At 50.6% G+C, this 13902-nt stretch overlaps 1 protein-coding gene across 1 annotated transcript in view; it reads right to left on the bottom strand.

Annotated features, from left to right (window-relative positions):
• PPM1L (protein phosphatase, Mg2+/Mn2+ dependent 1L) overlaps positions 1-5851 on the bottom strand; it is a 51428-nt gene extending 45577 nt beyond the window's left edge. The window contains exon 1 of the mRNA XM_071566442.1: positions 5439-5851. Within this exon, the coding sequence (XP_071422543.1) occupies positions 5439-5837 (399 nt within the window). The 5' untranslated portion in view covers positions 5838-5851. The remainder of the gene's footprint in view (positions 1-5438) is intronic.
• Positions 5852-13902: the final 8051 nt, after the last annotated feature.

Raw genomic sequence — 13902 nt, 5'->3', positions numbered from 1 at the left:
CCCAGGGTGATGGAGAAGCTGCTGAGCACCCACAGACACATCCCATGGAGCTGAGCTGCTCAAATTCACACAGCAACTTTAGAGACTTTTACAATCTAAGAATCAAAACTGTCTGAATTTCACCCCATTGGCAGCTTGTATGCCCAGACATGGAAGCATCAACTCCAGCAGAGCTGGCAAAACACATTCAGAATTAACTCGGGGCCACCACGATGCTCCCTGCCCTGTGCCCTCTGCCACCCTGTCCCAGTCCCTGCCCTGTCCCCGTCCCTGTGCCCTCTGCCCCCTGTCCCAGTCCCTGTGCCCTCTGCCCCCTGTCCCAGTCCCTGCCCTGTCTCAGTCCCTGTGCCCTCTGCCCCCTGTCCCTGTCCCAGTCCCTGTGCCCTCTGCCACCCTGTTCCAGTCCCTGCCCTGTCCCAGTCCCTGTGCCCTCTGCCCCCTGTCCCTGTCCCTGTGCCCTCTGCCCCCTGTCCCTGTCCCAGTCCCTGTGCCCTCTGCCCCCTGTCCCTGTCCCAGTCCCTGCCCTGTCCCAGTCCCTGTGCCCTCTGCCCCCGTCCCTGACCCAGTCCCTGTGCCCTCTGCCCCCTGTCCCAGTCCCAGTCCCTGTGCCCTCTGCCCCCTGTCCCTGTCCCAGTCCCTGCCCTGTCCCTGTCCCAGTCCCTGCCCAGTCCCAGTCCCTGTGCCCTCTGCCCCCTGTCCCAGTCCCTGTGCCCTCTGCCCCCTGTCCCTGTCCCAGTCCCTGTGCCCTCTGCCCCCTGTCCCTGTCCCAGTCCCTGCCCTGTCCCAGTCCCTGTGCCCTCTGCCCCCTGTCCCTGTCCCAGTCCCTGTGCCCTCTGCCACCCTGTTTCTGATTTTTATCAGAATTGAGAAAGCCTCATTCTCACCCCTGATGACACAGCCCCCAATGGCAGCAATTAACTCCCTGCTTCCAATTAGGGAGTTTTACACCACTTTAATCAATTTGAAGTCCCAGTTCTGTAGAGCAAATGAACATGAAGTTGAGCCCTAAATCACACCCGTGTGGGCTGCCAGGGTGAAGATCCTAACCCTGGGACACCACACCCCAGAATCCAAACCTGCATGAACTGAACAGCATGACAGAAATGTCCCTATAAATCACTTTGTCTTATTCTTTAGGCCACTGGAGTGGAACTCATGAGCAGATTTGAGCCTTGCCCATCAGCATGACCTCATCTCCCTAAATATTTATTCAAACATTTGGGCACTTTGCAGAGGACTCTGGATCACAAACCAAAGGAAATTCCTATAAAAGGAAAACCATCCCAGCAGTTTCTTCTTAAAAGCTGCAAAGCCTCCCAGACTTCACCTTCCAGCTGGGCTGCAACCCCCAGAGAAGCTCAAAGCTGTTGTTTGATTTATTCCTACCTTTTATAAAATCCCAAGCCATTAATCCTTAATGGCCTTTACTCAAAAGCTTGATAGATAAATTTTCATTGCTGAGATCCCTTAAGTAGTTCAGTATCAGAGGGACAGGTTTGGAATTAGAATTAGCAGATTTAGGAAAAAAAAACCCAAACTCCAATTGTCAGCTTTTTGTTCTTTCAACACAGCATAAAGTGCTGCTGAGGGGGAGAAAGTAAAAGCAAGAAAAAAGCCCAAGCACCTGGCCTGGAATGCAGAGCAGGTTTATCCAAAGAGCTGGCCCAGTGCCTGCTCTCCAGGTCCTGCCTCAGCATTCCTGTTTCCAAGGGCTCAGCCCAGGCTCCCAAGGACTCTCCCCATTATCCTCTGGCCTTTCCCTTTCCTCAGTGTCTCTGGCAGTTAATCAGTAACCAGAACCTTCTGCCAGCACTGGGTGATCCTGACTCCAAGTCCAAGGTTTAATCCTGTTAAAACTGCATAGACTCATAGAAGGCAAGAATGAAATAAGTGTAATTTAAAAAATAATATAAATTAGAAGAAACCCCCTATTTTACTACAAGTATCTAAAAGTCCTTATTATTGGTGTCCTACTTTAACTATATGTTTCTATAAATTAATTCAAAGGCATCACTTTGGAGTTACAACAATGGAATAGAATGGCAATTAATTCAAAAACTTCCTTGCCAGAAAGAGTTTCTAAGACTTACACATTAATCTCAGATGCCATAAAGTCATTATAGAATCAAATCATAAATGTCTCACAAAGAATGTTTCTTAACCCACCAGTTGCTTTGCTGGTCTTGTTCTAAATTTCATACCAATTCCCTTGAGCAGAACCATCCACTGCACCTCACTCCTCATTCCCAAGAAGACACAGATAATTAATCAAAAAGCCAAGGAACAGAAATTGTGCCACCCAGGGCAGCACTGCCAGCCATTCCCCCTTGCCCAGCTCAGCCCCACACTGGGCACCAAAAGGGGCATCTCACACCCCCAGCACCATCTCAGCCACTCTGAACCCCAAATATCCCATGGGAAAAGCTCCTCCCCATCCCACAGATCACAGGGACAAACCTTGCCATGTTCCTGCAGGGAAACAAGGAGAGAAATCTTTTCTGAGCCAGTTCCTGAGCCTTAATTTCCCCACACCCATTTCCACTCCAAACGAGCTCAGGCAGCACTCAAGGTGCCATCTATTACTCTAATTATTTCTAAAGCCTTCACCCCACAGGGAGAGGAAAAAACAATGATCTGCAGCAGAGCCATAACCATAAAACTGCAGATGGGAGCTGAGCCACTTTGTTCTTGTCTAATACTGAGATCTCATTACCCTGAGTGCTTAAACCTTAAATATTGGAGAGGAAATGCTGGTTAGGAGAGTTAAATCACTCTGATTAAGCAGCCCCTGCTCAGCTTTCCAGCTCGTTTCTGGACTCTGACACTGCTCCATCATCCAAAATTCCCCAAAATTCCTAAAGAAAGGAAAAAAGGGGAAACAAACAAAAAAAAAAAGCACTCAAGCCATCTTTGAGCCTTAAAAAGAAGCTGCTGAGAGAACAGAAAAATACTTTATCCTTTTCTTTTTTTTAGGTTACATCACCTTGAAAGCTTTGGCCAAAGTCAGGGAGTGAAATAAGAGGCAGAAACTTTTCTACATGGTGACCTCCAAGTTGCCTGTATTATTATTATTATTATTATTATTATTATTATTATTATTATTTTTTTTTTTTTTTTTATTAATAATAATAATTATTAATTATTATATTATTTATTATCAAATAGAAGCTGCTGAGAGAACAAATACTTTATCCTTTTCTTGTTTTTAGGTTACATCACCTTGAAAGCTTTGGCCAAAGTCAGGCAGGGAAATAAGAGGCAGAAACTTTTCTACTTGGTGACCTCCACCTTGCCTGTATTATTATCATTATTATTGTTGTTGTTGTTATTATTATTATTACTATTATTATTTTATTATTATGTTGTTGTTGTGTTGTAGTTTTGCTGTTGTTTTGTTGTTGTTTTGTAGTAGTTGTTTTGTTGTTATTGTTATTGTTGTTGTTATTATTGTTGTTATTATTGTATTTTTAAGAAACAAACTAATCTTTTGGAAAAGTCTGCCCAGCAGGTACCCCATTTTATCCCTGAAATCTCAGTGCCTTTAACAAGCCCTTGCAGCAGCACACCTGAGTCCAGGCAGCAACCCAGAGCATTAAGAACTGGTTTTCTTCACTCCCTTCTCATCAAGCCACCCACAAAACCCAAGCCAGAGGCTGCCAACCTCCCCAGGCCCAGACTGCAGGATGGAAGAGGAAATGGCACAACAGAAAAGCAGAATTTATGTTGAAGCAGAACTCAGAAATCTTCATGAATTCACTTGAATTCTGCTTCCCTTCAGTGGGATATGGCAGGAAGGGATTCCTGGAGACACATTCCCTTTCCAGAGCTGCAAGGAATTCATCTCCCATCTCATCTGGGGTATTTATTGTCTGTTTGCAGAAACAATTTTGCCCTGAGTAGAACAGTTTGTTTCACACATAACCCCAGGGATTAGCAGTTCTTTAAACACACATAAAGAAATTTAACGGGAGCCCAGACAGCAAATTTCATCTTCCCAACTGCTTTGCCACACATGTAGTTGCACAGAGTCTTTTAAAGAAAATAAAGTAAGACATAAAACCCTCCAAATCAGAGATGCAAAATTGAGTATTATACACTAGGGATTAAATATAAGTATTAATTTTTGTTATTTCTTTTTCTTCCCCTCAAAACTACTAGACTAAAACCTATTATTTTTTTTTCTGTATGCACAGCACGCAGTTCATGCTCTTCTTCTTCTTCATGCTCTGCCTCTCCCTCTGCCTCTGCCCTCCTTGGCAGGGCATTCCCTGACCAGCTTCCCGCATTTCTGCCGTGATGCCACATCCCAAAGGGGCATCTCGCCCCCGGCAGAACGGCTGGTAGAGCTGAGCTGGCACTCAAGGACGAATTCCTTGTCCTTTGGCACAGTTATGAAACATGTGCTTTGTGCCATGCAAAAAGCTGCGTGGCAGCACCACATCCCAAAGGCAGAGGAAGCCGCGGGTTCAGCGTTCCTGTCTGGAATAAGGGAATGAGCCCATCAAGCTGGAATATTCATTGTACAGAAGGAAGTCACCCTGCCTGGAAAACTCGGGTTAAAACGCACGAAGTTTGAAAATCACAGTTTTCTTGGCTTTGCACCAGGGAAGGGACAGGCACAACAGCAGAGTTGTAAGGACACAAAAGCCACGCTCAGCTCACAAACACGCTGCTCATTCCCAGCGACTCAGCTCCTCATTGGAGAGGGAATTATTGGGAACACGCCTTTTCCACACAGAGCCCAAGGCTGCACACCCTTCAGCAGCAATCCCTGTGACCTCTGCCATACCCCTGGCACTGCCAGGGCAGAAAGCAGCCCGGTGCCAAAGCCACACGGCACCGGTGCCAAAGCACAGCACTCCACGCTGGGCTCCAACAAAGGATGCCCCCGGGGAGTTGGTGCCCGTCATCGCCATTCCCCGCACGTCGGAGCCACCTCCGACGGCTCCTCAATGAAACCTCCGCTGCTGCAAAGGGCAAAGGGTATAAACACATTTATCCGGCGCTGGTCGTGGCAGAGGCAGTGAGAGACAAAGGGGATGGAGCATCGCATGGTCCTTATTCACAGACAACCCCCTCCCTTCCTCAAAGCAAACCCCCTCCCCTCAATGTCTCAGGACATCTCAAGATCATCCCAAGATAACCACACAAAGCAAGAGCAACCCAAGATAACCACACAAACCAAGAGCAACCCAAGATAACCACACAAACCAAGAGCAACCCAAGATAACCACACAAACCAAGATCATCCCAAGATAACCACACAAAGCAAGAGCAACCCAAGATAACCACACAAAGCAAGAGCAACCCAAGATAACCACACAACCCTGGTGGGTGAGAACACATCCATGCCTTGCCCTGAACCGACCTCCCTCCCGCACCCTATTTTTTTTTTGGTGGTTTTTGTTTGGGGTTTATTTTTCCAGCCGAGCACTTGCCTCTCCTCCGTGCCCGTCAAATATCCCGAAGATGGAGGGATGAGTCTTGTTCACCAGGTCAGTGATCACCTCGAACCTGTCCTCCATGTGGTCCCTCCGGCCTTGGATGGAGTAGACAGCCACGTTGTGGCTCTTGAACTCCCAGGTCTTGGAGAACTCGGCGTCCAGCACGTCGAGCCCCCCGAGCCGGTCATTCTGCATGATCTCGGCCACCTTGCCCTTGACCATCTTCACCGCGTCCCTGCTGGACTTCACGATGGTTTTCACCTCATCCGTGTGGAAGAAATAGCTCCACAGGGCCAGGCTGATGCACAGCAAGAACAGGGTCTCCGGTCTGAGCAAGAAGTAACGCATGATCCGACCCAGCAGAGACAGCAAAGTCATGGTATCCTCTATCATTTATTATCGCGACAGGGTATCCCCACAGCATGTACGGGGCGGCTCCGAGCCGGGCCGGCCGCTCAGCGCATCCCCGGGGCGGGCAGCGCCGAGCCAGCGCTCGCTTCCCGGGATCCGCCGCTTCCCGGGATCCGCAGGATCCGCCGGTCCTCGGGATTCTGCGCTCCGGGATCCGCCGCTTCCCGGGATCCGCCGGTCCTCGGGTTTCTCCGCTCCGGGATCCGCCGCTTCCCGGGATCCGCCGGTCCTCGGGATCCTTCGCTGCTCAGGATCCACCGCTCTCCGGGATCCGCCGCTTCCCGGAATCCTCCGCTGCTCGGGATGCGCCGCTCCCGGGATCCGCTGCTGCTCAGGATCCGGTTCTCCCCGGGATTCACCGCTCCGGGGTCCGCCGCTCCTCCGCTCCCGGGATCCACCGCTTCCCGGGATCCGCCGCTCCCGGGATGCTCCGCTGCTCGGGATGCGCCGCTCCCGGGATCCGCTCGGGCTCCGGTTCTCCCCGGGATACGCCGCTCCTTCGCTCCCGGGATCCACCGGGCTCCGGTTCTCCCCGGAATGCCCTGCTCCCGGGATGCGCCGCTCCCGGATCCGCCGCTCTGGGGCCCCGCCGGCCCCGGCCCCGGGAGCTCAGTGGCCGCCGCGGGGACAGCGGGCCCGGTGTGTGCGCGGTGCGCGGAGCCCTCGCTGTTCTTGCTGCTGCCGCCGCCGCCGCGGCCCCTCCGAGCTCCGCCGCTCGGCCTACGGTCCGTGCAGGGTCCGAGCAAGGTCCGAGCAGGGTCCGTGCAGGGCCCCCGTGCCCCCCGTGTCCCCCGTGCCCCGCGCCCGCCGCCGGCCCGCCCTGCCCTCCTGCCCGCGGGCGGAGCGAGCGCCGCCACCGCCCCCGCCGCGCCCGAGCCCGCCCCGCGACTACGAGTCCCGGCGGCCCCCGCGGCGCGGCGCCGGCGCGGGCGGGCAGAGCGGGCCGCAGGGCATGCCGGGAGTTGTAGTCCCACAACGACACGTGCCTCGGGCGCACCGCGCCGCTCTCCCGGCAGAGAAGCTCGGGGAAGGAGAAGAGCCAGGAAGGAGAAGGAATTATTTCCTCAGAGGGTGGGCACGCCCTGGCACAGGGTGCCCCATCCCTGGAAGTGTCCAAGGCCAGGTTGGACAGGGCTTGGAACAACCTGAGCTATGGAACGTGTCCCTGCCCATGGGAGGGGTGGCACTGGGTGGGCTTTAAGGTCCTTCCAACCCAAACCATTCCATGATTCTTCTGGAGGATGAACGCGGCGGGTTTGCAGATGAACCTAAACGGGGAGGAGCTGCTGATCCCTGGAGGGCAGGGAAGTCCTGCAGGGATCTGGGCAGAACAGAGGGCTGGAAATCACCAGCCGTGGGAAGTGCAACAGGGAATGCCGGATCCTGCCCCTGGGATGGGCCAGGATGGACGGACAAACTGGGAATGAGAGGCTGGAAAGCAGTGCCAGGGAAGGTCAGTGGCCAGTTGGCCACGAGTCAGCAGTGCCCTGGAGCTGGGAGGGACATCCCTGTCCTGGGGGCATCAGGAACAGAGGGGATTGTCCTGCTCTGCTCTGCTCTGCTCTGGGGTGGCACAACGGAGGAAGAGATGGAGCCATTGGAGAGTGTCCAAAGGAGGGACCCGGGGATGGGGAAGCGTGTGAGGACACTGAGGGCACTTGGTGTGTTCAGCTTGGAGAAGAGGAGACTGAGGGGAGACCTCACTGCAGTCACACCTTCCTGGGGAGGGGCAGAGCAGGGGCAGGCACTGAGCTCTGCTCTGTGGGACCAGGGAGAGCACCCAGGGAATGGCTGGAGCTGTGCCAGGGACCGGGGACAGCACCCAGGGCACGGCTGGAGCTGTGCCAGGGCAGGGACAGCACCCAGGGCACGGCTGGAGCTGTGTCAGGGCAGGGACAGCACCCAGGGAATGGCTGGAGCTGTGCCAGGGCAGGGACAGCACCCAGGGAAGGGCTGGAGCTGTGCCAGGGCAGGGAAGGCACCCAGGGAAGGGCTGGAGCTGTGCCAGGGCAGGGACAGCACCCAGGGAATGGCTGGAGCTGTGCCAGGGCAAGGTTAGTTTGGATATTAAAAAGAGATTCTTCCCCCAGAGGGTGGTGGGCACTGACCAGGCTCCCCAGGGCAGTGGGCACAGCCCCAAGGCTGCCAGAGCTCCAGGAGGGTTTGGATGATGCTCTGGGACACAGGGCGTGACTCTGGGGATGGTCCTGGGCAGGGCTGAGGGTTGGACTGGCTGGTCCTTGTGGATCCCTCCCAACTCAGCTCACCCTGGGATTCTGTGCCTCACATCTCCAGTTCTCCAGGCTCCAGTTCTCCCATTCCCTTCCTGGGCTTGCAAGCAAAGAGGAACCAAAGCAGGAATTTCTCAATTACCAAACTGAGAGTGGAATTTGCCAAGGCAGCGTTTTGATGGGAAAAAAAGCCCCAAACCCCCATCTATCTTCTTTCCCTGAGCCATTTGTGTAACTCATCGTTTTCTTGCTCACTGATGAGCACAGAAATCCCCCCTGGCACTGAGTGTGTGAGCAAAGCTCTGCTGCAATGCCCAAACAGCTGGCAGGGGAGGCTGAAAACCCCCAGGATCCAGGAACCAGCCTCATGGAGTGAGAGCTGAGACAAGAGTCAAACACCTCGGGGGGTGTTGAGGCTGAACGAGCAAACCACAAAACGAGCCTGAAATTTTGAGGGAAAAACAAGGAACTTCCCTCCAGGTGAGGCTGAGAGTTCAGGTCTGAGCCTTCCCAATTTTCCAGCAGCTCCCACTCCCTTTGGACTTTTGTTAATGTGGAAGTTACACAGAAACATAAATAAACTCTTGTTTTGTTCTTTCAAAGATCAGCACAAGTAAATGGCACAAACCCAAGCCTGGCTCTCCCAGAGTTAAGGATTATTTGAGCCTTTCTGGGGCAGGTCTCAGAGAGGCTCTGACAGCTGTTGGACAGAAGATGACACTGCTTGGAATACTTAACACTTCATTAGTATTTTATCCAAAGTTTTACATTTCAGGCCTGCAGAAACTCTTGCCTTTATTTTCCCATCTGTCATTGTGTGCTTGAGCTAAGCTCTGGGCTCTTCACTCCTCACCTGTGGTGGGTGATCTGGTACCAGCACAGACCTAATTTATCTCCAATTTAGATGGTGATTGGGTAGGACTTAACTAAAAGTACTTCCCAAATACTCCCAGGAAACAGAAGGCTAAATGTGATAAATAAGTAGCACCAATAAAATAATTTTTTTCATACTAAAAACTATGTAGCAAATAATTCTAATATAATATCTCCATTATGGCTTCTTTTAATTCTGTCTGATTTCATATTTAAGGAAGGATAAAAGAGATGTGAAATAGGGAGGACACTGATCACTGCCACCAAATAATCATTTATTTTGTCATCATTTTAATGCTGTGAGTGTGTGTGTGTGCCAGGGAACAGTGACTCCTGTGGAAGTTGTGCCTCACTGGTGGCAACTGGAATTCAGAAGGGAAATGAAGTTGTTCCAGGCCAGTGAGCACAGAAATCACTCTGCAGCCACCAGCAACATCTCCTCTTATTTCAGGTGCCAAGGACTGTTGTCAGTACTCTGCCCAACAGCTCTGTCCTGTGCTCAGTGTCCCCAGGAGGAGACGCTCCACCTTCCTGGAGCAGCCCACGAGCAAAATGATTATTGTGGCTTTTTTTCCAGTCCATTATACAAATTTTATGCTGCAAGAGAGGCTGAGTTGGTTCCAGAGGCATCTTGGCTGGGAGAACATGACCTGAAAGGCTCTGCAGCTGCAGAGGGGCTGAGACTTCCCATTGGGAAGGGGCTGGAAGAGCAGGGCACAGGCAGAGTCTTGTTCTGCTGGAGAGATGCCATGGGGAGGGCACTGGCACCGTGCTGGGGCCATCATGAGATGATCCTTGTGCCACCCAGCCCTGGAGAGGGACCTGCCCACTGATAAAATGCCAATAATTCAGGTGTTGGCACAAGTTCTGCACCACCTGAGTGCAAAATGAAAGCAGCGTTGAGAGAGCCCAGGTCTGTCAGCCAGGTAGAGCCACCAAAGCCACCTCCAGGTCCCACCTTCCTCCAGCAGCTCCTCCCAGCCAAGAAACAACTTCCAAATCCAGGGATTCCAGTCTTTTAAACCGTGGAAATCAACACTAAAATCATCTAAGGATTTGGGATATCAGCGGATATTTAATTTGGGGTTTGCCGCGGGGCCAGCTCAGAGTTCTGTTCGTTTTTTAAAGGAGTGAAAAGCGAACCCTGAGTCAGCCCCACAAATAAACTGGGAATTCCCCACCAGGTGACGAGGACTGGGAAAGGTGGGAAAGCATTTCTTGCTCAACAGCTCCTCCTCCTGCTCGCACGGAGCGACCATTTGGTCCCAGAACTCGTCTCCAGAAACAGGGAATTTCTCACATGGAAACCTATTCCGTGTCTGTTGAGTGCTGCAATACACAGGAATTGTGTGTGTGTCGCCTGATGGGGAATAAAGTTGGGAATTGTTTGGGGTTCAAGAGAAAAAAAACATCAAAATTTTCCTTCAAAGGCAATTTTTGTGGTGCCCAGAATTAAAATACAGAGTCAGATACTGGACAAAGCTCTCACTGTTGGTCACCCTTCACTGTTACCACTGCCATTTCTTGCTGATGTTAATAAAAATCCAGTGGTTTTGTTGGAAGAAATCTCATTTTTTAAATATACTTACAGGGATAACTTAAATAATACCAACAATAAAAAACTATTTCACTTCCTCCAGTTGCAAAATGAATTTATTATAGAATCATAGAATCATAGAATGGATTGGGTTGGAAAAGCCCTCTGAGATCATCAAGTCCAACCCTTGGTCCAACTCCAGGCCCTTTACCAGATCATGGCACTCAGTGCCATGGCCAAGCTCAGTTGAAAAATCTCCAGGGATGGGGAATCCACCCCCTCTCTGGGCAGCCCATTCCAATCCCTGAGCACTCTCTCTGCAAAGAATTTCTTTCTGCTCTCCAACTTCAATTTCCCCTGGCAGAGCTTGAGCCCATCGTGCCCCCTTGTCCTATTGCTGAGTGCCTGGGAGAAGAGACCAACCCCCACCTGGCCAGAACTTCCCTTCAGGCAGTTCCAGACAGTGCTGAGGTCACCTCTGAGCCTCCTCTTCTCCAGGCTGAACACCCCCAGCTCCCTCAGCCTCTCCCCACAGCACTTGTGCTCCAGTCCCTTCTCCAGCCTCGTTGCTCTTCTCTGTTGGGTTGGAAGAGACCTCTGAGATCATCAAGTCCAACCCTTGATCCAACCCCACTGTGATCACCAGCCCAGGGCACTCTGTGCCCTGGGCTGGTGATCACAGTGGGGTTGGATCAAGACATGGTGGATTCTCTGTCCCTGGAGGTGTTTCAGAGGACACTCAGTGCCACATCCAGTCCCTTCTCCAGCCTCGTTGCTCTTCTCTGGCCCCGCTCCAGCCCCTCAATCTCTTTCCTCAGCTGAGGGGCCCAGAACTGAACACAACACTCAAGGTGTGGCCTCCCCAAGGCAGAGTCCAGGGGAAGGGTCACTGCCCTGGGCCTGCTGGCCACGCTAGTTTGGATCCAGGCCAGGATCCCATTGGCCTTCTTGGCCACCTGGGCACACTGGTGGCTCCTGTTGAGCTTCCTGTCCCTCAGTCCCCCCAGGTCCCTCTGCCTGGCTGCTCTCCAGCCACTCTGTGCCCAGCCTGGAGCACTGCAGGGGTTGGGGTGGCCAAAGGGCAGGACCTGCACTTGGCCTTGTTGAACTCCATCCCATTGGAATCAGCCCATCCCTCAAGTCTCTCCAGATCCCTCTGCAGAGCCCTCCTGCCTTCCAGCAGGTCGACACTCCCTCCCAGCTTGGTGTCATCAGCAAATTTGCTGCTGATGGACTCAATCCCCTCATCTAAATCATCAATAAAGATGTTAAACAGGACTGGACCCAGCACAGACCCCTGAGGACACCACTGGTGACCAGCTGGATGCAGCTCCATTCACCAGCACTCTCTGGGCCCGACCCCCCAGCCAGCTCTGGAATTTATTGGTGGTTCCCCCTGGGGATGAACAGTGGGGGTACCACACTGGTGGGCCATGAGCTTTCCTTGGCAAATTCACTCCAGAAATATTGAGTGTGATGGAAATTTCCTTGTCCAAACACTGCCTAAATCTGCCCCATTTCTGGTCTGTAAATATTCTCTAAACTCTTAAAATTTGGAGGTTGCTTCTCTTGCTGGTTTGTCCCTGAAAAGTCTTCTCATGCTTTTCAGATTCAAACACTGTTATTGGAATAAATCAGACATTAATGTAGTTTATTGCAGGTTAGTCCTGCAAAGTATTTGAGCAAATTATTCCCCTGAAGCCTCCAGAGCCATCTCCTATTTTTTATTGTTGAGGTATAAAATCAGAATAGGAAAATCAGTACCAATAATAACAATAAACCTGGAGTTTGGATGTCAGGAATAAAACTGCAATGCAGTAAAATATCTTGTGCTTTTCAGATATTTTAGAGGAACAAATTTGAGAATATTCAGGATGGCACAGGCAGAGCTCTCCAGAGGAATAAATCTGCAGCAACACCAGAAAAAAACTGCTCTCTACATTCAATAACAGGTTAATAAAGTTGAGTTTTCCTGCCAGTGGTTTTTGTCACAGCAGAATCTGCTGTGGAATGGTGGGCACCAAACCCCAGGGAAGTTCCAGGGATGTGCTGGATATACTGGGCAGGTCAATTCTCTGCAGGAAGGGAAATCCCACCCTTGTCTTACTCATGGCAGGGAATGGAATTTCACATTATAAATCTATCATTTGGTGTCAATTTTTGGTTGTATTTTAAGAAAAAAAAAATCAATGTCATCTCCCAAGTATAATTTCACTTTATAAATCTATAATTTGGTGTCAATTTTTGGTTGTATTTTAAGAAAACTAAAATCAGTGTCATCTCCCAAGTAAAACAAAAATCAATATAATCTCTCAAGAAAAACAAAAATCAATATAATTTCCCAAGTAAAACAAAAATCAATATAATCTCCCAAGAAAAACAAAAATCAATATAATCTCCCAAGAAAAACAAAAATCAACATAATCTCCCAAGAAAAACAAAACTCAACATAATCTCCCAAGCAAACTAAGGGGTGTTGTTCAGTCTTTACATGTTTAATCTTATTAGTTTAGTCTTATTAGTCCTTACATGTTCTTACTCCCTTCTCATGTCTGAGCCAAACCATCCCATGAGAGACACGAGCAAGGAAAAGGCCAACACTCATTCCATGGGGAAATTTAGCCAGGGATGTATTTCCCAAGAAAACTCTGGAGTTCATCAACTTACAGAAGCCTTGAATTAGTACAATTCTAAAATTGCAAGGAAAAAATTGGCTCTTACAGGTGGAAAGTAAAACTCTCTCAGTAGTTGGGCAGTTTCCAGGTGATCCAAATCCATGAAAGAACCTGTGACAGTGACAGTGACAATGGAATGGGAAGGAAAAGCTGGAATTTTGTTCCCACTGAAATCAGGGGGAGTCTTGGCTTGGATCTTGGGGGAAGGAAAATGCCCCAAATTTGGTTCAGACTCCACTCAATGGGGACTCTTGGCTTGGATCTTGAGGGGAACAAAATGCCCAAAATTTGGGTTCAGGCTCCACTCAATGGGGACTCTTGGCTTGGATCTTGGGGGAAGAAAAATGCCCCAAATTTGGGTTCAGACTCCACTCAATGGGAACTCTTGGCTTGGATCTTGGGGGGAAGAAAAATGCCCAAAATTCATGTTCAAACTCCACTCAATGGGGACTCTTGGCTTGGATCTTGGGGGAAACAAAATGCCCCAAATTTGTGTTCAGACTCCACTCAATGGGGACTCTTGGCTTGGATCTTGGGGGAAGGAAAATGCCCAAAACTTGGATCAGACTCCACTCAATGGGGACTCTTGGCTTGGATCTTGGGGGAAGGAAAATGCCCCAAATTTGGGTTCAGGCTCCACTCAATGGGGACTCCTGGCTTGGATCTTGGGGGAAGCAAAATGCCCCAAATTTGGGTTCAGGCTCCACTGAATGGGAACTCTTGGCTTGGAT

This window comes from Pithys albifrons, chromosome 11, assembly GCF_047495875.1.
Source record: "Pithys albifrons albifrons isolate INPA30051 chromosome 11, PitAlb_v1, whole genome shotgun sequence".
Classification (NCBI taxonomy): Eukaryota; Metazoa; Chordata; class Aves; order Passeriformes; family Thamnophilidae; genus Pithys; species Pithys albifrons.
The sequence above is the reverse complement of the archived record's forward strand: the minus strand, read 5'-3'. Positions and strand labels throughout refer to the sequence as shown.